Source organism: Haemaphysalis longicornis, unplaced genomic scaffold (assembly GCF_048455015.1).
Source record: "Haemaphysalis longicornis isolate Haplotype H1 unplaced genomic scaffold, Haemaphysalis longicornis Haplotype H1 scaffold_7, whole genome shotgun sequence".
Classification (NCBI taxonomy): Eukaryota; Metazoa; Arthropoda; class Arachnida; order Ixodida; family Ixodidae; genus Haemaphysalis; species Haemaphysalis longicornis.
Window position 1 is genome coordinate 148,113,310 of NW_027526422.1, and position 20,214 is coordinate 148,133,523.

Consider the following 20,214-nt stretch of genomic DNA (forward strand, 5'->3'; position numbering starts at 1 on the left):
TTCTGTGCCCTGGAGTGTGCTTTCTCAGACGTTTAGTTCTATCATTTAAGGGTTTTTTTCTGAGTGCCTGTACTTGAATTCATTGTGCTTATTGACCACAGTCCTGCATAGTTAGTGCTGCCTCCTCCATTGCCTTTGCTCTGGTAGCAGCGTCGTAGTTGGGCTGCCCATTGATCGTGTTGTTGGAGATCACCTGATGCTATCCTGATGCACATGTGAATGCTAGCCGAGCAAGCCTCACTGACCGTCCCTCCCTCTGAACGGCGCAGCTGCACGTGATTGAGGTGGGCCAGCCTGCGGCGGGCAACCAGCCGTACCCGAAGAAGGCGGTGGACGTGTTCTTCCCGCCCGAGGCGCAGAACGACTTCCCTGTGGCCATGCAGACGAGCCCCAAGCATGACGTGGTGTTCCTCATCACCAAGTACGGCTACGTGCACCTCTACGACCTGGAGTCCGGCACGTGCATCTACATGAACCGCATCTCGGCCGACACCATCTTCGTCACCGCGCCCCACGAGGCCTCCTCGGGCATCATCGGCGTCAACCGCAAGGGCCAGGTGCTCTCGGTGAGCGTCGAGGAGGAGAACATCATCCCCTACATCACCAGCGTGCTGCAGAACCCCGACCTGGCGCTGCGCATGGCCGTGCGCAACAACCTGGCCGGCGCCGAGGACCTCTTCGTAGTGCGCTTCAACACCCTGTTCAGCGCGGGCCAGTACTCGGAGGCGGCCAAGGTGGCGGCCAACGCCCCCCGGGGGGTGCTGCGCACGCCCCAGACGATCCAGCGCTTCCAGCAGGTGCCCAACCAGCCGGGCCAGACGTCCCCGCTGCTGCAGTACTTCGGCATCCTGCTGGACCAGGGCCAGCTCAACAAGTACGAGTCGCTGGAGCTCTGCCGGCCCGTGCTGCAGCAGGGCCGCAAGCAGCTGCTCGAGAAGTGGCTCAAGGACGACAAGCTCGAGTGCTCTGAGGAGCTGGGCGACCTCGTCAAGCAGGTGGACCCCACCCTCGCCCTGTCGGTCTACCTGCGGGCCAACGTGCCCGCCAAGGTGATCCAGTGCTTTGCCGAGACGGGCCAGTTCCAGAAGATCGTGCTGTACGCCAAGAAGGTCGGCTACACACCCGACTACGTGCTCCTGCTGCGGCAGGTGATGCGGCTGAGCCCCGACCAGGGCACGGCCTTCGCCCAGATGCTGGTACAGGACGAGGAGCCCCTGGCCGACATCGGCCACATCGTGGACGTCTTCATGGAGTCCAACCTGGTGCAGCAGTGCACGGCCTTCCTGCTGGACGCGCTGAAGAACAACCGGCCCTCGGAGGGGGCCCTGCAGACGCGCCTGCTTGAGATGAACCTGATGACGGCGCCGCAGGTGGCCGACGCCATCCTGGGCAACCAGATGTTCACCCACTACGACCGCGCCCACGTTGCCCAGCTGTGCGAGAAGGCGGGCCTGCTGCAGCGTGCCCTGGAGCACTACACGGACCTGTACGACATCAAGCGGGCCATCGTGCACACGCACCTGCTGAGCGCCGACTGGCTCGTCAACTACTTCGGCTCCCTGTCGGTGGAGGACTCGCTGGAGTGCCTGCGTGCCATGCTGACGCACAACCTGCGCCAGAACCTGCAGATCAGCGTGCAGGTGGCCACCAAGTACCATGAGCAGCTGACCACGGCGGCCCTGATCGACCTGTTCGAGTCGTTCAAGTCGTACGAGGGCCTCTTCTACTTCCTCGGCTCCATCGTCAACTTCAGCCAGGACCCGGAGGTGCACTTCAAGTACATCCAGGCGGCCTGCAAGACGGGCCAGATCAAGGAGGTGGAGCGCATCTGCCGCGAGAGCAACTGCTACAACGCCGAGCGCGTCAAGAACTTCCTCAAGGAGGCCAAGCTCACCGACCAGCTGCCGCTGATCATCGTGTGCGACCGCTTCGACTTCGTCCACGACCTCGTGCTCTACCTCTACCGCAACTCCCTCCAGAAGTACATCGAGATCTACGTCCAGAAGGTGAGCTGTTGCAAACAGAGGTCGGAACCCACCCCCTGTGGGTGCAGGATTTGTAGGGGCGGAATAGTATCGATTAGTGTCCACTTGCCCCTCGCAACCTGCCTATCCGTTTCCTATGCCTTAAGGGGAGACGCGGGTCTTGGAATCCCGAAATTTGGCCAAAAAATCGATTTTTAGAAATCGCCATTTTCGGAAAGTAGAGCTATTTTTCTACCGGTTAGCAAAATATAAAGACCCAGGAGTACGTATTTGAGCCATAATATCAATTTATAGCACCGACGCCCGCTAAAATCGGCCAAGATTCGACGCGAAAATAGCATTTTTTCGACGACTCGCCCCTCGGGTTCTACATGCGCCACGGCGTCCATCTTGGTCTCATTCGAAAGCGCGTCTTTTCGTTTTCAATTCCCCGCAAGAACCACTCCGTTTCGTCCGTTGGTTGCGAGTAAATCCGGGGTAGAAAAGAGACGGATCGCGCCGCCTAATTTGTTACTGACTGCACGTGACCGCAGGGCGCAACCTCATTGGCTGGGCGCCGTGGGTCGTCTGCTCGGCACTCTCATCACAGGGCAACGGCTCATGTATTCGTCTATGCGAGGACCGGCAAAAGCCCCGCATGGCGTAAAAATAAAGCAACGATGTATATCGATAACCGAAAGGAAGAACAGGCATTATTAAAAGCGCCTGAAATACGATTTTGTGCTCCTGTGACGACTTATCACGAGAACGGCGCCGAGACGGAGGTAGGCTTAGCGCCCGCGCGGGCTGCCGAGACGATAGCGTAGCGATATGATTACGCCTGCGGGGGCACTAAGGTGCGTCTATCTTTCGATCAGCAGCAAATAGAAAGAAAAGAAATGATAAAGTGGAGGATGCCGCATGCCGACGTCGCAAGGGAAGTGTGTTCATTCTGTTATCAACGATGCTGCGGCGGTTCGGTCCGCACTCCGGCGCGCGCTTCCTCGTCGGCAGGTTACCATATAGATGAGCGATTTGAGAATTATAAATGTTCGCACTGTGCACAATGTGCGTTGGTGACGTGATATGCCAGTAGATTAAACCGAAAACGTGGTTATCCCACCTAGCCAAGCGCATGCACTTTACAGAACAGTGGCGGGCATTCCGTTACCAGCCCCTTCGCTGCAACTCACTTCACGCGATGCAAATCCGATTTGATTGCTACAAATGAAGCAGTAACATAACAAAATAAACGTTTACAACTGTGGTGTACGCTCGGCACCTCAGCCCTAGTCGCCAAAGAGAGACGGCGCGCTGCCAACAGCATAAAAATTGAAGCAACGTTCTGGCTTTGCTTTTGTTCAGTTTTTCTGCCAGGTACCATCTGTAGACAGAGGATTTCATATTTTTCCCACCAACGGATTTCAGCAAACTTGGTATGCTCGTGTTGAGCGAAACGCGAGCTACATTCTAGAACCTTTCTTTTTTTCATATGCTCAGTAGATAAAACTGTCACTTGTAGTAAAACTTCAACTGCGATTTTCTCAGCTTCCCTTTTTTTGCATATGTGCCTAGCCTTACAGGGGTTTTGAGGTAGTTTTTTTCAAAGGATTTCTACAAGTGTTATACCGTTGAATTCGGGATAAAATGTACTGCATGCTGATGCTATTTTAATTGGCTCATTTTGCCTCAAATAAATGTTATGAGTAATAATTAGAGGTCATTAAGTTTTCAGAAAGCTGTACTTGGCATAATTAGATTAATTATATCCAATCAACTATCTTTACAGGAATATAAATAGCTTCAGCATGCATGGCAGGTCTTAAGCTACACATCCATACCATTTATTTTTTTAAAAATTGAATAAAAAGTTCCTTAAAGGCCCGTAAGAAATTACTTAATTAGGCTCCAGTGTTTTCTTTATAACTCAAAAAATAATTATACCACTTGAAAACTAATTACATATTTGAAATGAGGAAGACAAAACACATATGCACAGTGATTTTCATTATCACAGACCAATTAATAAAAAAGTTCATTTCAAGACCCACGTCTCCCCTTAAACGGGCACTGACACAAATTGTGTGGAGACCTCATTTCCTGCAGCGTGCGACGGTTGTTTAAGTAGACTTTTTCAATGCGGCCAGTTGCCGTTTTGGTTTCAGCGGGTGCCGCGAAATGCGGAATTTTGTATAAAGACAAAGCTGTCTACGTGACCGTCGGATGGGTATCGCAGAGCAGAGTTGCCGTAGCACTGTTGATTCCGGGTCACCGGTAGTTTCTGCAAATGCCCCCACATACTGATCTAGTCAGCCGCTTAATTAAAAAGCGATCGTGGATGTGACACAGGCGCTGCGAGTGCAAATTGCTGCTGCGGCTGGACATCGTTCAACGCTCGAGAGCAGAAGCACCGCCGTTTGATCAGAGTGGCAAGCCGGCGGCAGTGCGGCAGCGGCCAACGCAAACTCGTGACGTGTTTCGATGTTGTTTATTTACTCCACATCAGGGAATGTAAATTAAAATAATTTTTGCCAATTTGTTTAGAAATTGTTTGTGGTTACCTGACTACAAAACAGTGGCTTTCATGAACTAGAGAACATACGCGACAACAATCTTTTCTCTTCCTTTAACAACGTGCAAAATTTGCAACCTCAGCTGAGCTATAGTTGTAGTCTGCAACGTTGATCGGGAAAGAGCTTGCCTAGGGGCAAGTACCGTGGTTCTCAAGAGTTGTTAAGGTGGTCAACAGTGTCGGAAGGCAGAAGGTAGATGCTTAAGATTTCAATTAAAGAAATTGTACTTTTAGTGTCACAAACATGCCGCACAGAGTGAACTGTTTCAGTTGCTTCTCAGGTTTAATACTCCTGTCAAGCATGTAAATTTATGTGCACTTGAACTAAATGCACTCGCTCACAATGTCATTTGGGGAGCAGTTAGTACTAGCAGCTCCTGCATCATGTCCACAGCTGCTTTTTGGCTGGCTGACGAGGGCAGTACATAGGTGGTTTGGCAGAAACTGCTGCCGACGCGGAATCGACAGTGCTACGACATCTCTGCTCTTCTGTAGAGATTGGCAACTGCAAACAGTGGTATCCGTTGGACAGTCACATCCTCCATGGGAGCGAAGGATCTGGCCGAGCGCAAGCCCGTCTGCAGTGATGTCTCAATCTCTAATTTCTCCGCTGAAAGCACAAGCGGGTGTGCTGGGTGCAGTTGCCCATGTACCCGCTTGATCGATGCCTGGTTAACTTTAATTGTTTTTGTCACCACCACTGCATCGGCTCGGAATTGTGCTTCTGCCTAGTGAACCACTACCGCCACCGGGGGGGAGCCGGAGGAAAGTAGCCAAGCCCATGACACTACTGCCCTCAAAGAGGAAGCCAGGGGTTCTAAATATTAGATAAGATAGCAAAAGTTAGTCTGCTCTGAAAACAATAAAAGCTGGTGTCTTCTGTTCTGGAAAACGTAAAATGTATCAAGTATTGCACTGTAACCAATACTAAATAATTCCATTACAAAAGCAGCTCAAGAGACTATTGTGATACCTGAGTATCTTATCTTGACATTGCCCCAGCCTTGAGACATTTAATCTGTTTCTGTGTTCCCCTGAGTGACATCACCTTGAATTTCAATCGATGCTATGCCTAGCCAATGACTATCTCATGACTAGAGACCGGAACTTTAGGCAAAATGCCTATTTTTTATTCCAGTCCGTATCGAGCCTATTTAACATATAAGCATGAACTAAAGGAAGGGGAACATTTTAAGCAATAGTTGATTGTGCCTATACGTGCCTATTTTGAGGTTCGTGCCTATACAAGCTTTTAAGCGCCTATAAATGCCTTTTTTGTGCTGTCGAGTACAGACTTTGCCTCAATCAGTCGTATATCTCGATGGAAAAAAAGGAAATCTATTGTTGGACTGATGGGAATGCATGAGCATCTTGTCTCTCTCCATTGCTAACTTGAGGCCTCGCCCGATGCTCATTCCTTTCTCTTCAGACATCCGCCACGCAGAGTTTCTTTCACCCCACTCAGTAAAGCGTATACCCACAAAAATATCATCATCTTCTTCCTACACTATGCCAACCATGCTTAGCGTTCTAATAATCTCAGCGGTCTCGTTTTCTCGCTCTAGCAGCGGCTTTGGCTGCCTGTCTTTCCTTTTGTAGTCTGCCAGTATCGCCATTAGCCGCAGTATTTTTCATTTCTTCGTCGTTTGCCACCCTAAACTGGCTGCGTGCTCGATAATTATACAACGCGGGCAATCAGTGGCAGGAGTCACAGAGACCCGCCGAGACTCCCCGTGACTGACGGGCACGTCTGCAGAGGCAGCTGCCGCTCAGTCGCACTCCTGTTAAAGTATTCTTAGCACCGTCGCTCTCGTCACTCACGCAGCCGGCGATCTCTAAGCGCTATCTCACTTTACCGTTTTTGGGTTTATGTCGCTGGCTGTTTGACAGAGTGACGCGTAGCGACGGAAATATTACCCGAAATGCCCTATATATTGTTCGCGCAATAATACAGTGCTAACAGTGGCATAAATTGTTTTGTCACAGACAGGAGAACACGTGTTTTGAGGAATGGTCTCGTCGAATTTAGTCTGCAAGGCATGCAAGGTGAAAATAAAGAGTACGCGTTGTCCCCCAACCAGTCGGCGTGCAGCGAGTATAGAAAACAGTATGTTTGTGAATGGGGGTATGAAGTAATGAAAATGACGAGGCGCGCTGGCGTTGGAAATGGGTTCGCACTGGCTTGTTTGGAAGAAAACAAGAGAGCAATTGAAAACGTTGTATTTAGCATTTTTAAGGGTTTTTATTGAATGCTAGCGGCATAAAAAGATTCTTGCGGGTTCCGTCGGCGCGTCGTCTGCTAGCGCCCCCAACGATAGCGCGCAAGCGCCAGCCTGCGAGGGAGCCGGCCAATGGAAGCCCCTACCTCTCAAGGCCAGGACGGTACTGCGGGAAAGCACAGCTACTCTCTCGGCAAGATGCGCAACATTGACTTTCACGCCTTTCCTTCTGCTTAAAAAATTGCAAATAAATCTGAACCCTTTCCCACTTATTTACCTCGGACGGGATTTCGAAAAGCCTTTCTAAACAATGCAAAACAATTACAAATTGCTCGCGAATCCCTCCCCCCCCCCCCCCCCCCCCCCCCCCAAAAAAAAAGGTCGGATTTGTTTGGTGTCGAGAATATTGCAGCGCAGATTGCACGCGGGCGAGGCTAGAGCGTGCCCTAGAGAGGCAGCGCGAGGCTAGCTTGTGGCAAGATTAAGAGAAAACCTATTGACCCTATCACTACAGCCAGCACGTCAGCGTAGTTGGCGTTTCTGCTCTCTCCGTAATCCGTCCGAAGCCTGCCGACGAATGCCGAAGATTAAGACGCCGAAAAGTGTCCTTATCCGGCAATGGACCAGTGGATCGCAGTGCTACACCGTCGACGGAGAAACAGTATTCTGCCAACCCTGCGGAAAGCAGGTGAGAATACAATACTTTCCACTTGATCTTAATTAACGATATCATGCACTTGACGTGAACACTGGACCAACCGTAAACGTGACGCCTCCAACAGTGCTTACGCTAAATTTATTCTGAATGCTCAGAACTTGCCAATAATGTGCGTTTTAAGAACTTTTTACGGTAACTGCTATTCATTGTTGTGCAATGTTTGCAACCTAATTCGGGAACTGGCTTCCTTATTGAAAATTTCCGGCACAGTGTTGGTCGGATTGTTGTATAAGCATCATGATTTTAAAAACGGTTACCTGCTATTGCGCAGCTGGCCAACTTCGCCATTCCTTGAGCTATTGTCAGGTTTACAACTCTACATGACTAAAAGCAAAAGTACACTAGCAACGTTTCACGTGCCTTACGCAATATCTTAGTTTTCGTTACTGTTTTCTTCGCGCAGGTACCCTGTGAAAAAAAGTTCCACTTGCAGCAGCATGAAAGAACAGCACTGCATCAAGCCAATGCTCTGCGCAACCAGCCGTCGACATCAAGACAATCGTTCCTGGCTGAAAGTATTGCTCAAGGAAAAAAAAGTGAATTCAGCGCTGACCTGTGCGAAGCATTAGTCGCTGCTAACATCCCTTGGGCGAAAATCGAAAACAAGACTTTCAAGAATTTCTTGCAAAAGTACTGCAAACAAAAGGTACCATCAGAGTCGACTCTTCGCAAGGAGTACCTGCGACCACTGTACGAGAAGACGCTACAAGAAATTAGAAGAGAAATCGGTGAATTCCACATTTGGATTTCTGTGGACGAGACGACAGATGTCACCGGACGAGTACTCGGTCACTTTGTAGTCGGAAAGCTTGACGCAGAAGAGAAAACAACACCCTTCCTGGTTTGCTCAAAAGAGCTAGAAAAAACTAGCGGAGAGACCATCGCCCGCTTCGTGAACTCGTCATTGAAGCTTCTGTACCCCTCCGGAGCCCACGACGACCGAGTACTGCTGCTCTACACAGATGCAGCAGCTTATATGCTTAAGGCTGGTGCACTTCTCAAGGTTTTTTACCCAGAACTATTGCACGTCACTTGTCTTGCTCACGGGATTCATCGGGTGTGTGAAGAGCTACGAAAGTCGTTCAGTTCGGTCAACGAACTGATAGCTGTAGGGAAGGCGGTGTTCCTCAAGGCTCCTTCCCGCGTTCGTGCTTTCAGGGAGCAGCTGCCGGGTGTACCTCTTCCACCGGAGCCTGTTGTTACCCGCTGGGGAACTTGGCTGACGGCAGTGGAATACTACAACCAACACTTAAACGGTGTCAAGGCTGTTGTAAGCAGCTTTGCTGAAGATGAGAGTGTCGCCGTGAGAAGGGCCCAGAAGGTTCTACATGATGTTACACTTGCATGTGACTTGGCCTATTTGTGTGCCCATTTCACGTTCTTGGCAACAACAATACAGAAACTTGAAAGTTCGGGCACAACGCTGACTGAAAATATTCAGCTGATTTTGGACGCACAGGAAAGGTTCGCTAGTGCTCCCAGGGGACCGGTTGCTGACAGAGCTATAGAGAAGCTTAAGTCTGTGTTGGACAGAAATCCCGGATTTTCGACGCTGACGGAACTGTCTGAGGTTTTGAGCGGCGGACATACCGCGATTCCAGATGGAATCAAAACATCCAACGTGCCAAAGTACAAGTACGCTCCGCTAACCTCAGTGGATGTGGAGCGTTCTTTCTCTGCGTACAAGACGATATTGACTGACAGAAGGCACAACTTCAAGCCCGAAAACCTGGAGATGGTGCTTGTTTGCCACTGCTTCCACAGCCTTTCGCACAGTGTTGCGTCACCCTAGATATCTTGAAATCGTCACCCTTGAGTGTTTTATGAAGAAAATAAAATTGCATTTTCAAAATACCGATGTTTGTAGCCTGTGTTTACTCTAAACCGAAAAATTGCACTGAAATACGCCGCCTGAGTAAATATTATTCGAGCCTATATATGCCTATATGGTAGTACTTAGTGCCTATATATGCCTAAATTTCAATTTTGAGCGCCTTCAATAGGCGCCTAAAACCCGTTTTTTTAGTGCCTAAACTTCCGGTCTCTACTCATGACATTGGCTGAAACGCGTGTCCCCAAGACCTGTCACTTGACATGTCATTTGCATTGGCCATTGGAACTTCCCGTTGCCCTGCACACGCAAAAAGCTGCCAATCCAAAGCTTAATTTTTCCCTGCTAGACATGAAGCTGCTACTTCAGTGTTTGGCCCCTCATCGTTGGCTGTCGCAGGTGAATCCGAGCCGTCTGCCCGTGGTGGTGGGCGGCCTGCTGGACGTGGACTGTGCGGAGGAGGTGATCAAGAACCTGATCCTGGTGGTGCGGGGCCAGTTCTCGACGGACGAGCTGGTGGCCGAGGTGGAGAAGCGCAACCGGCTCAAGCTGCTGCTGCCCTGGCTCGAGGGCCGGCTGCACGAGGGCTGCCAGGAGCCCGCCACCCACAATGCCCTGGCCAAGATCTATATCGACTCCAACAACAACCCGGAGCGCTTCCTGCGCGAGAACCCCTTCTACGAGAGCACCGTGGTGGGCAAGTACTGTGAGAAGCGCGACCCCCACCTGGCCTGCATCGCCTACGAGCGGGGCCAGTGCGACCGCGAGCTGGTCCAGGTGTGCAACGACAACTCGCTCTTCAAGAGCGAGGCCCGCTACCTGGTGCGCCGCCGCGACCCCGACCTGTGGGCCGAGGTGCTGGCCGAGAGCAACCCCTTCCGGCGGCCCCTCATCGACCAGGTGGTGCAGACGGCCCTCTCCGAGACCCAGGACCCTGAGGACATCTCGGTCACCGTCAAGGCCTTCATGACCGCCGATCTGCCCAACGAGCTGATCGAGCTGCTCGAGAAGATCGTGCTCGAGAACTCGGTCTTCTCCGACCACCGGAACCTGCAGAACCTGCTCATCCTCACGGCCATCAAGGCGGACCGCTCGCGCGTCATGGAGTACATCAACCGCCTCGACAACTATGACGCCCCCGACATCGCCAACATCGCCATTGGCAGCGAGCTCTTCGAGGAGGCCTTCGCTATCTTCCGCAAGTTCGACGTCAACACCTCAGCCATTCAGGTGCGTGGCCGAGAGTGGCACTGGTTATCCATGCCTTTCGACTCCCCTAACTATTGAAGTTATTGAAGCCCTTCAGTTGGCCCTTAGATGCAGCACAAAGAGCAACAGTAAATAATTTAAGAACTGTTAAATATCTTGCTAGCAGAGAAGCAGTTGGCAATAAAAATGACATGTTATAAATGGAAATGTGGGAACAAGCTAGAGGTACATCTGAGCCAGGACTTGGAGGAAATTGCTTTGAAAGCCTGTGAATTGGCAGGCAGCCCTTCTAAATGTGAGCTTGTTTCAGAATGCTTATCATTGCTGCTTATGGTACAACCGCCCAGTTGCAGCTATGCAACACCTGGCCCCAAAGAAAGAGGGACCTGCTACTTACGGCGTGCTCTCCCTTGGGCAAACGCTGTGCAGGTGCTGATTGAGCACATCCAGAACCTGGACCGGGCGTACGAGTTTGCCGAGCGCTGCAACGAGCCCGGCGTGTGGAGCCAGCTGGCCCGGGCCCAGCTGAGCCAGGGCCTGGTCAAGGAGGCCATCGACTCGTTCATCAAGGCGGGCGACCACACGGCCTACCTGGATGTGGTGCAGACGGCCCACCGCACCAACTCGTGGGAGGACCTGGTGCGCTACCTGCAGATGGCCCGCAAGAAGGGCCGCGAGTCGTACGTCGAGTCCGAGCTCATCTACGCCTACGCCAAGACGAACCGGCTGGCCGACCTGGAGGAGTTCGTGTCGGGCCCCAACCACGCGGACGTGCAGCGCATCGGCGACCGGTGCTTCGAGGACGGCCTGTACGAGCCGGCCAAGCTCCTGTACAACAACGTGTCCAACTTTGCCCGCCTGGCCATCACCTTGGTGCACCTGCGGGAGTTCCAGGGTGCCGTGGACTCGGCGCGCAAGGCCAACTCGACGCGCACCTGGAAGGAGGTGTGCTTTGCCTGCGTGGACAGCGAGGAGTTTCGGCTGGCTCAGATGTGCGGCCTGCACATTGTGGTGCACGCGGACGAGCTGGAGGACCTAATCAACTACTACCAAGACCGGGGCTACTTCGAGGAGCTCATCGCCCTGCTCGAGGCCGCCCTGGGCCTGGAGCGCGCCCACATGGGCATGTTCACCGAGCTGGCCATCCTCTACTCCAAGTACAAGCCCGGCAAGATGCGCGAGCACCTCGAGCTCTTCTGGTCGCGTGTCAATATCCCCAAGGTGCTGCGGGCCGCCGAGCAGGCGCACCTCTGGGCCGAGCTGGTCTTCCTGTACGACAAGTACGAGGAGTTCGACAACGCCGTCGTCACCATGATGCAGCACCCGACGGAGGCCTGGCGAGAGGCCCACTTCAAGGAGATCATCACCAAGGTGGCCAACATCGAGCTGTACTACCGGGCGGTGCAGTTCTACCTGGACCACAAGCCGCTGCTGCTTAACGACCTGCTGCTGGTGCTGGCACCACGCATGGACCACACGCGGGCGGTGGGGCACTTCACGCGCGCGGGCCACCTGCCCCTGGTGAAGCCGTACCTGCGCTCGGTGCAGAGCCTCAACAACAAGGCGGTGAACGAGGCCCTCAACGGGTTGCTCATCGAGGAGGAGGACTTCCAGGGGCTGCGCACGTCCATAGACGCCTTCGACAACTTCGACAACATTGCGCTGGCCCAGCGGCTGGAGCGGCACGACCTGGTGGAATTCCGGCGGCTGGCGGCCTACCTCTACAAGGGCAACAACCGGTGGAAGCAGTCGGTGGAGCTGTGCAAGAAGGACCGGCTCTTCCGGGACGCCATGGAGTACGCGGCAGAGTCGAAGCAGGCCGAGACGGCCGAGGAGCTGCTCTCCTGGTTCCTGGACGAGAAGAATTACGAGTGCTTCGGGGCCTGCCTGTTCCAGTGCTATGACCTGCTCCACCCGGACGTCATCCTCGAGCTGGCCTGGAAGCACAGCATCATGGACTTTGCCATGCCCTACTTCGTGCAGGTCATGCGAGAGTACGTCTCCAAGGTGCGTGAAACCCCCCTGCGGTTGCGTAATGTCTTGGGGGCTTGCTTTTGAATGTTGTTTCATGGTTTCTAGCGCCATGTGATGGTCAGCACTGTATGTTGTCTAAATTTTGTTGTACGCATAGCATTAGTTTTTTTAGGCCGTCCCAACAACCGAGTGAGTTATGAACAAACTAGCTTAGATCTGCCTGATCTAAAGGTCGTCTTTTTGAGGGCCAAGTTTGTAGAGTACAGGTTGAATGTGAGGCTGAATCTGAAGAGGCGGGCACGTCTAGCTAGGTTTGAAACTTCGGTGTGAACACGAGAACGGCACAGGGACATGCCACACTGAGCATTAGTCTTATTGCTGAAACTATGCTTCTGAAGTTGTGGAACATAGTTACAAGGTGTTGGTGATTGTATGTAGTATCGCTAGGTTGTGGGGCTGCTTTATGGAGTCGTATAAAGAAGCAAAGCTTTCAGAGGTATTTGACAATGTCCATGTACAAGGGTTGGCCCCAATACCCAGCGGCATCAGTGACGCCTTTATGCAGCCCAAATTAAGTTGTGCGCACCCCCCAGGATACACATCACATCAGAATCCCGGTACCTTGATCACGGTGTCCCTCAGGGCTCAATTTTGGGCCCCCTGCTTTTCATTGTGGCCATGCTTATGGTTTCCCAATGACTGGAAACCAACACTGGCGCCCGCTACAGCATTCATGCAGACATCACCATTTGGACCAAGGCACAAGGCTATAGTGGAAATAATGAAGATATGGCCGCCGAACTTCAGGCTGCCCTCGTGGCACGTGACAAAACACTTCCCTAACTTTGACTCGCCTTGGCGCCTGAGAACAAAATCGCCTTCGGTGCTACAGTCCTACCTCTATCAAGAACAGCTGAAAAAAACATTTCAAGTCCTCCACTGACACATTTTAAGCAAACTATGGGACCTAACGCCCCTACCGCCAATCGAGGACATCCTCAGAAGTGCTCCGTCATAATTAGACAACCGACTGCACCTCACAACACAGGGCCAAGACACCTTGCTTTGGGACACCCGATGCGCCTGTATAGAACTGCGGGTCACTCCAGGGGAAACAACCACCCTGTATCCCTCCAAGACTTGCATGCCCGTCGCAACTGGCAACACCTCTTTAAAGGCACCTCCCTCATAGAATCAATGAGCACAACACAATGCAGTATTTACTGACACCACTGTTCGTGCATTTCATCTGGCCTTGGCACAAAACCTTGACCAAAGATGCCAGGTGCTACTTCTGCACACTGGACCACGCAATCCCAGCTCTCTGCAACAGCTCTCTGAGAACAGCTCTCTGAGTGTTTATTACTGCGAACAGTGTGTTGTGTGAATGACTGCACGCCCCCCATTACAGGTTGACAAGCTAGAAGAAATGGAGAACCAGAGGCTCGAAGAGTCTGCGCAGAATGAACAGAAGCCCCTCGTCTACGGTGAGCACTTTCAGACTCTCCTTCGCGTGGCTGGATTCTTTAGTCTGCATCTGTGGAGCAGAAATGGAGTTTATCGGCTCGTTTAATTGGTGCGAGAAACTGGCCTCATCGTGTGGTAGAGAAAGTAGCTGCTACACTGAAGGGCAAATTAAAAAAAAACAACACATTTGAGCTCGTATTGGGTCTCCGGAGTAGAAACCAAATGTGTTGGTACTACGCTTTTTCAGCGTGCCGTTGCCAGCTGCGGAACTAGTTGCGTGGATTCGGTGCTTGTCCTGTTGCTAGGCAGGTGGACATGATTGTGCAAAAGTGGAGAAAATGCCTGGGCGTTGGAGGACCCTCATTCCGGGGGAGCTGGGGTGTTAGCTTCCCCAGTCTGCTGGTAGAAGTAACTCGCGCCAGAAAAATGAAGTGAAAGCAGAAAGACTCAAACACACAATGTAGCAGTAAGAAGTCTTTGATTGTGGCTTTTGTGGGAGAGGAAGTCTCGACAACCTCCTCAGGTACCGTATTTTCCGTTGTATAAGTCGCAGTCTATTTTCTGAAATTTTCGTTGGTGCGTCGTATCCACCGGTGCAACTTGCGTGTGGAATAAATTTGGTTCATGGTGGCCATGCATCTGACACAGCTCTATTTTTTAAATGTATCCGAAGCACACCTCTATGGTGTTTCTCATGGCCCATATGTCGCTTCGGGACGTTAAACCAATTTTCACCTTTTTTTTAGTGAAAAACGTAATGATGATGGCCTGCAACAACTGCGCACCACCTACTGCCACGCGCAGTAACTACAGTTCAAAATAAATTCAAGGTAACATCAAATCTGGTTCTACAAAACAAAAACAGTTCAGGCTGGGTTCTTATAAAGGCTGCACTTATCCCGTCCGCCAGTGGTGACGATGTTGGCGAAGACATCAGCGAGTTGGAGACGACAGCAATGCGCCGCCGGAACTCCTACTTGAAGTTGCTGAGTTATTTGTTAGCGAGTCGGAGAAAGAAGGCTTTCCTGTTTTTGCCTAAACACCGTCTGTGGGTGCTGTCGGTCACAAAATAAACCGGACCGAAGGAGCGGTGCGCGATAACTATCTGCGCGACGCCTTCAGGCCGAGTGCCTGATGTCGAGATAGCTGAGGGCGCATGCGTGTTCCAGTCCAGTCTTCACCCCACAGTGCAGCATGCCCTTCTGTGGGAGAGGCATTGCGTCAAGCTTGTGGTCGCCAATTTGCATGAAAGTTTGTCTGAAGAAAGTTTCAGACGTAACTGTGCATGTTCGAGCCGCAATTTATGTCCGCTAGTTCTTAGAGCATAGAGTTGTGATCCACATAGTCAAATGCCTTCGTGAGGTCTAGTGTGGATGCCTTTTATGTGAATTGAGCTGTAAGACTGAGAATATCCTTGTATATGCCAAGCAGTGTGTCTTGGGTAGACATCTGTGTGCTATATCCAACCATAGAGGGAGGCAGTCCTTGGGCATCCTCTAGATGTTGCTAAAGGTGATGGAATGCCATGCGCTATATAACATCAGCGGTGCGGGCTAAGTTCGCTAAATCAGTGCATTTCTCCAGCTGATTTTGAAGAAAAAGTGCAAAAAACAATGGCTCGTCTGCACATCGAATTCGTTACATTCAGGTAAACCATCGCAAAGCCTTCGTTACATATCCGTGACAGCGCCTTTGAGCGCGACTGTCGAGTCCTGTTCCCGGGAGTATCAGGTCCCCCGTGGCTTCAATTAACCATGCGCCAGCCATCGGTTTTGGTGCAGGCCGCGAGAAAAGCTGTCAGCCGCACGCGGCGCGTAGTCGCCAAGGGCGCGTGTGACGTTATACACACACCAGGAAATTCAAAGGGACCATGCAGACAACCACAACTTGCTCAGTACCGCTTTGGCCCCAAAATGCGCTATTTTCACACAAACAAGTCAATGCACGTTAGTTTTCTCGATCTTGGCCGCAGCGCTTTCTTGAATTTGGCACCCGGCAGTGCCGCGCGCTGTGCACCGAGTGAGCGGCACGACTTTTGGTGGCGGCTGATAGCGTGTGGCATGCGCTTACGTGCGCACCGGCGCTGTTCATCTTTGCGAAATGTTGTTGGCCACTCCTTTTATTGCCATCTCACTGACTACAGAAAACTGGCGTTCACCGTACACTGGCGTACACCGGTGCAACTTGCATACGTTTTTTTTTTCCCCCCGGAAAAACTTGTTTTGAGGGGGTGCGACTTATAGACAGGAAAATACGATAAGTCTTCGGAGGGTCTGTGTGTGGCAGTACAAGGCATAGGTTGAACGCCCATGTCTTGTACTGCCAGTATGGTTGCCTGATCACTCTCTGCTTGTCAGTCCCAGACACTGTGACAAGACACTACTTTGTGTAGTGTAGTGAGTTCGGCATTCGTATTTGAAGAGCCTCTCTAGCAGTCTTACTGTGTTGAAGTGTCGTAGTGGAGGTAATTGGTGGTGCTGACGCCACGTCCCCCCTTTCTCTGCAGCTCCGGAGCCCCAGCTGATGTTGACGGCACCACCGGGCATGCTGGGTGCACCCGGCTACGCAACACCCTACGGGGCGCCCATGCCGGGGTACCAGGGCTACAGCATGTAGGCTACTACTACGCACGCACCGTCTTTCTCATGAGGAGGAGTGGAGGGAGAGCGCTCCTCCTCTTCAGCTGGCTGCCTCGCTGAAAAGGAACACCCCCCCTCCCCACCATGTTTTTTTTTTTCCCTCTCGCCTCTGGGACGCCATCGCATCCTGCAGGAAGGCCCGTGCCGCCCTTTGCTCCCACGCCTCTTGACGCTTGTTCTTTTTATCTTCTTTCCCCCTCCTCGGGCGTGCCCTTTTCCGACTTGAAGTGCAGTAGCAACATTCCCCGTCGTTTCATTCTTTTCCAAGCTTGGGCTCAGCACTGCAGTACCCCAGCCTGCTGGTTCAGGGCGCGCTATGTGTCGAAGTGTGTGGTCGTGTAACATGTGCCGGGTACTTGTGTGTGCGTGTAACCGTGTCTGCCGTTGCTTTCAGAGCACCCTTCTCTTCGCCCCAGCCCAGTAATGTTCACAGTGGCGCGGTTCGCTCTCCTTTCTTTTTCGCCTCTGTGCTGCTGAGCTTCGAGCTCTCTCCGGTAACTTCCTCGCCCCCACCAATCTTGTCCCTGTCGCTTCAGTGTGTCGTACCTGGGGAGCTTGTTTGCGAATGTGGCTGGTTGTACAGTGCTTTGGGGGGGTGCTACCACCGCTGTCCCCGGGGTAGTGGTTGTGTGCAAGTGCTGATCAAACTAAGGGGATCAGGCCGGTTTATCGTCTAACGCTCGGGATGTGGCGGGAGTGACGCGTCCTCCAGCCCACAAGCAAGGCTTGCTGCTGCACGGGCAAGGCATGTGCACGGCTGGGGCACGGAAAGAGAAAACTAGCTCTGGCCAGTCCCGTACGCAAGGAGTTCAACTTCCCCTTTTCCTTTTAATTTTTTTTTGTCTAACAAAATTGAGCGGTACATATTTATGAGAATGATGCGCCCTACCCGACCTCCCCCTGTCCCATCCACTCTGCTGTCAGCCGCGAGTAAGCATGACTGTGGGCGGCGAAAGCAGAAACTGCCGTGGCGTGGTGGAAGCGCGGTTGTCCGGACTTGAGCCCTCCTGCCATGTGCATTCTGGGAATGACCAGCAGCGTGTTTGTCGTGGAGTTGGCCTAGGAGGAACGCTACCGTGCCACTACTGCTGTGTGGGAGAGGGAGGAATTGCGGGGAACTGTGAAATGTGTGTAGCATCGAGTTTTTTTTTTTCTTTTTTGTGCCCATCACTTCAGTGTCTGCTCCTCCGTTTGGAAGTGAGGAAGTGAAATGAATGAGATAATGCTGCCTGACCCTTGTTTTACTTTTTTTTTCTTCTGAATGAGAGACTTGTTATATATATACATTATACATATTATATATATATAGGAGAAATTTAAAAGAAGTGTATGTAGTTTCTGGAGGAGAAATAAAATTGCGTCCTCACATGCTCCACGAACCCTGCCTTCTGCTGCTCTCGGCTTTACCTTTTCGCCTTGATTGATTTATGGGCTCTTGCAAATACTCACCATTATGAGCACAAAAAATTACTGCCCGTCCCAGCCTTGTGAAACTGGATTTTAGGTGACATCCGCCACTACACCTGTTACACCGCTAAACCGCTACACCTGTTAATAATGGTGGGTTCAGCGATAGTTTTGCCACGTTCTTGGCAACTGCCTCCAAAAAGCACGCACGGTTAGAAATTCCGAAGAGCAACGAGGCTACGATAAGCCGCAGTTTGTGCTGGGAGGTCAACAGATGCCTGCTTAATTTTGAATTGAATCTTGACCATTTTCTTGTTCATAGCACTGCTTTTCAGTTATTTCTCGTGAAAAATGCATATGGTGGACCATGGAAATTGGCATTTTGCAGGGTCAGCAATCCTTTTCCATTAGGGGTAGTATGCTCAATGCTGCATAGGACTACCTGGTCAAATTTTTTTCTGCGTGGGCACTGTCCTAACATTAAAAAAAAAAAAGGTGTACCACAAGGAGCAGTGCTGAGCCGCATGATTTTTGTCCAAAAAAATCGCAGCTCCACGCCGTGTACGATGCCGAGGGTGTGAAGGACTGGGACGCAAGTTGTGTATTGCCTGTGTGATCAGTGTCATCGTCCGTGCTTGCTGATGCACTCGGAGGTTTAAATGATTTTGAGGTGCAGTAAATGCACTGAAAATGACAAGCGCTACACGAAAAAGACAATTAGCGTCCCAGTACTTATCACCATCGGCATCGTTCAAGCGTGGAGATATGAGATTTTATTGACCCGAATTGGGCTGAATTAACACGAATTACCGTGCATTAAATGGACAAACGTGTGTGCAGTGTGTATATAGTGTTTTATTGACGATGTTGGTGGTACGTTGTGACGAGTTCCGGGTTGAGTTTCCCCTTCACTATCACTGCCTTGTGATCGGTGAAGTGCAGACACAGTGGTTCTTTGAGCGGAGCAAGATTGCAGTTTGCAAACTTGAGTTCTATGCACATTCCCCTGATGGTCGTCAGTTCATTCCGGGACGCGCTTATACACGCATTGCACCGCAGTGTCCTCTCGTGTAGCTCGCTGTAGTCGCTAGTTTCAACTAATTGCACTCCTTTTCCACGAATTATCGTTGATAGTTTATGGTTTTTGCTTTGTTTTTGCATTTTGTACCCTTTGAAATTCGCGCTCTTTGCTACTGCAGTTTGCAACGCTCTCCCCAGATGGCGTGCGGATGGTACCATAGTGTGCGCCGCTTTCGATAGATGTCTTACAATGATGTGCACATGGACAACTCCTTATAACTGCACGGACAATGCAAGGTCCTAAAGTGCTTCACACCTAAAACTGTTCTACTTCGCACTGTTTAATACCCAAGTGCCACAATGACCTTGAGCCACCGGAGTGCAAGGGTGGCAGGTCCGACATGCCATGTGACCCGCTGCGGAAAGGAGTGGCAGCTGCACTCGCTCCGAGCCTCATCACCGTGGTACCATGCGACTAGGCGACAATTTAACAGCCGCTTTGCCAGCGGTTAGTCGCTTATCCTCACCATGGATGGAGCACCGTCTGTGTGCGCTGTAATGCAAGTGACAGGCTGAATCCAATCATTCACTAGGACGACGAGATGGCACAGTGTGAAATCTTGAGAAAAGGCTAACTTTCATTAATCGCTCGGACCTCGTGGTGTCCTGAACTTGGGGTCAATCGGTTGAAGAGGTGCATATTTCTGCCTTGCGTCAGTCCAGATAGACACCTGCATTTTTCATGCATTCGATGATGCATTGCTGCATTCGTTCTTGTGAATGGGATCGCAGAGCTTGAGTACAGAGACTGGGGCAGATGAGGCAGCTTTGTCAGCGGCGTCCCTGCTGGCGACTCCACAGTGAGCAGGGAGCCACTGCAGTTCCACACTGTGCCCCCTTTGTATTGCTTGTGGGTGCAAAATATTGATTTGCCAGGCCAGCTTGCTGTTTTTGTAGCATTTTAAACTCGGGAGTGCGTACCTGGAGCCTGCAAAGACAGCCCTTAAATTGGGGACGGTTTAGAATATACTGGAAAGCTGTGCGCAGTCCAGCCAGGTTAGCCAGGTTAGGGGGGGAATCCGGTCGTCGGGCTGGGCGGCGGCGGTTTAGGCTCCCTAACTTTGGTCCATCGCAATGACAGCGGTGAGTGGGTGCCACGACCCACTCCCGGGGCCTTTAACACCCCACGAGAGC

The 20,214-nt window shown here is 51.5% G+C and overlaps 1 protein-coding gene and 1 long non-coding RNA gene across 2 annotated transcripts in view; both read left to right on the forward strand.

The window, feature by feature from the left end:
• The window catches only part of Chc (clathrin heavy chain), a 35,231-nt gene extending 17,259 nt beyond the window's left edge, over positions 1 to 17,972 (forward strand). Inside the window, exons 5-9 of the mRNA XM_077679192.1 lie at positions 270 to 2,006; positions 9,704 to 10,534; positions 10,943 to 12,520; positions 13,899 to 13,974; positions 16,461 to 17,972. Coding sequence (XP_077535318.1) covers positions 270 to 2,006; positions 9,704 to 10,534; positions 10,943 to 12,520; positions 13,899 to 13,974; positions 16,461 to 16,570 — 4,332 coding nt within the window. The 3' untranslated portion in view covers positions 16,571 to 17,972. The remainder of the gene's footprint in view (positions 1 to 269; positions 2,007 to 9,703; positions 10,535 to 10,942; positions 12,521 to 13,898; positions 13,975 to 16,460) is intronic.
• LOC144147117 (uncharacterized) lies at positions 7,102 to 9,327 on the forward strand. The gene is made up of 2 exons (XR_013317823.1): positions 7,102 to 7,443; positions 7,877 to 9,327. It is a non-coding gene; the product is annotated as an uncharacterized LOC144147117 (long non-coding RNA).
• Positions 17,973 to 20,214: the final 2,242 nt, after the last annotated feature.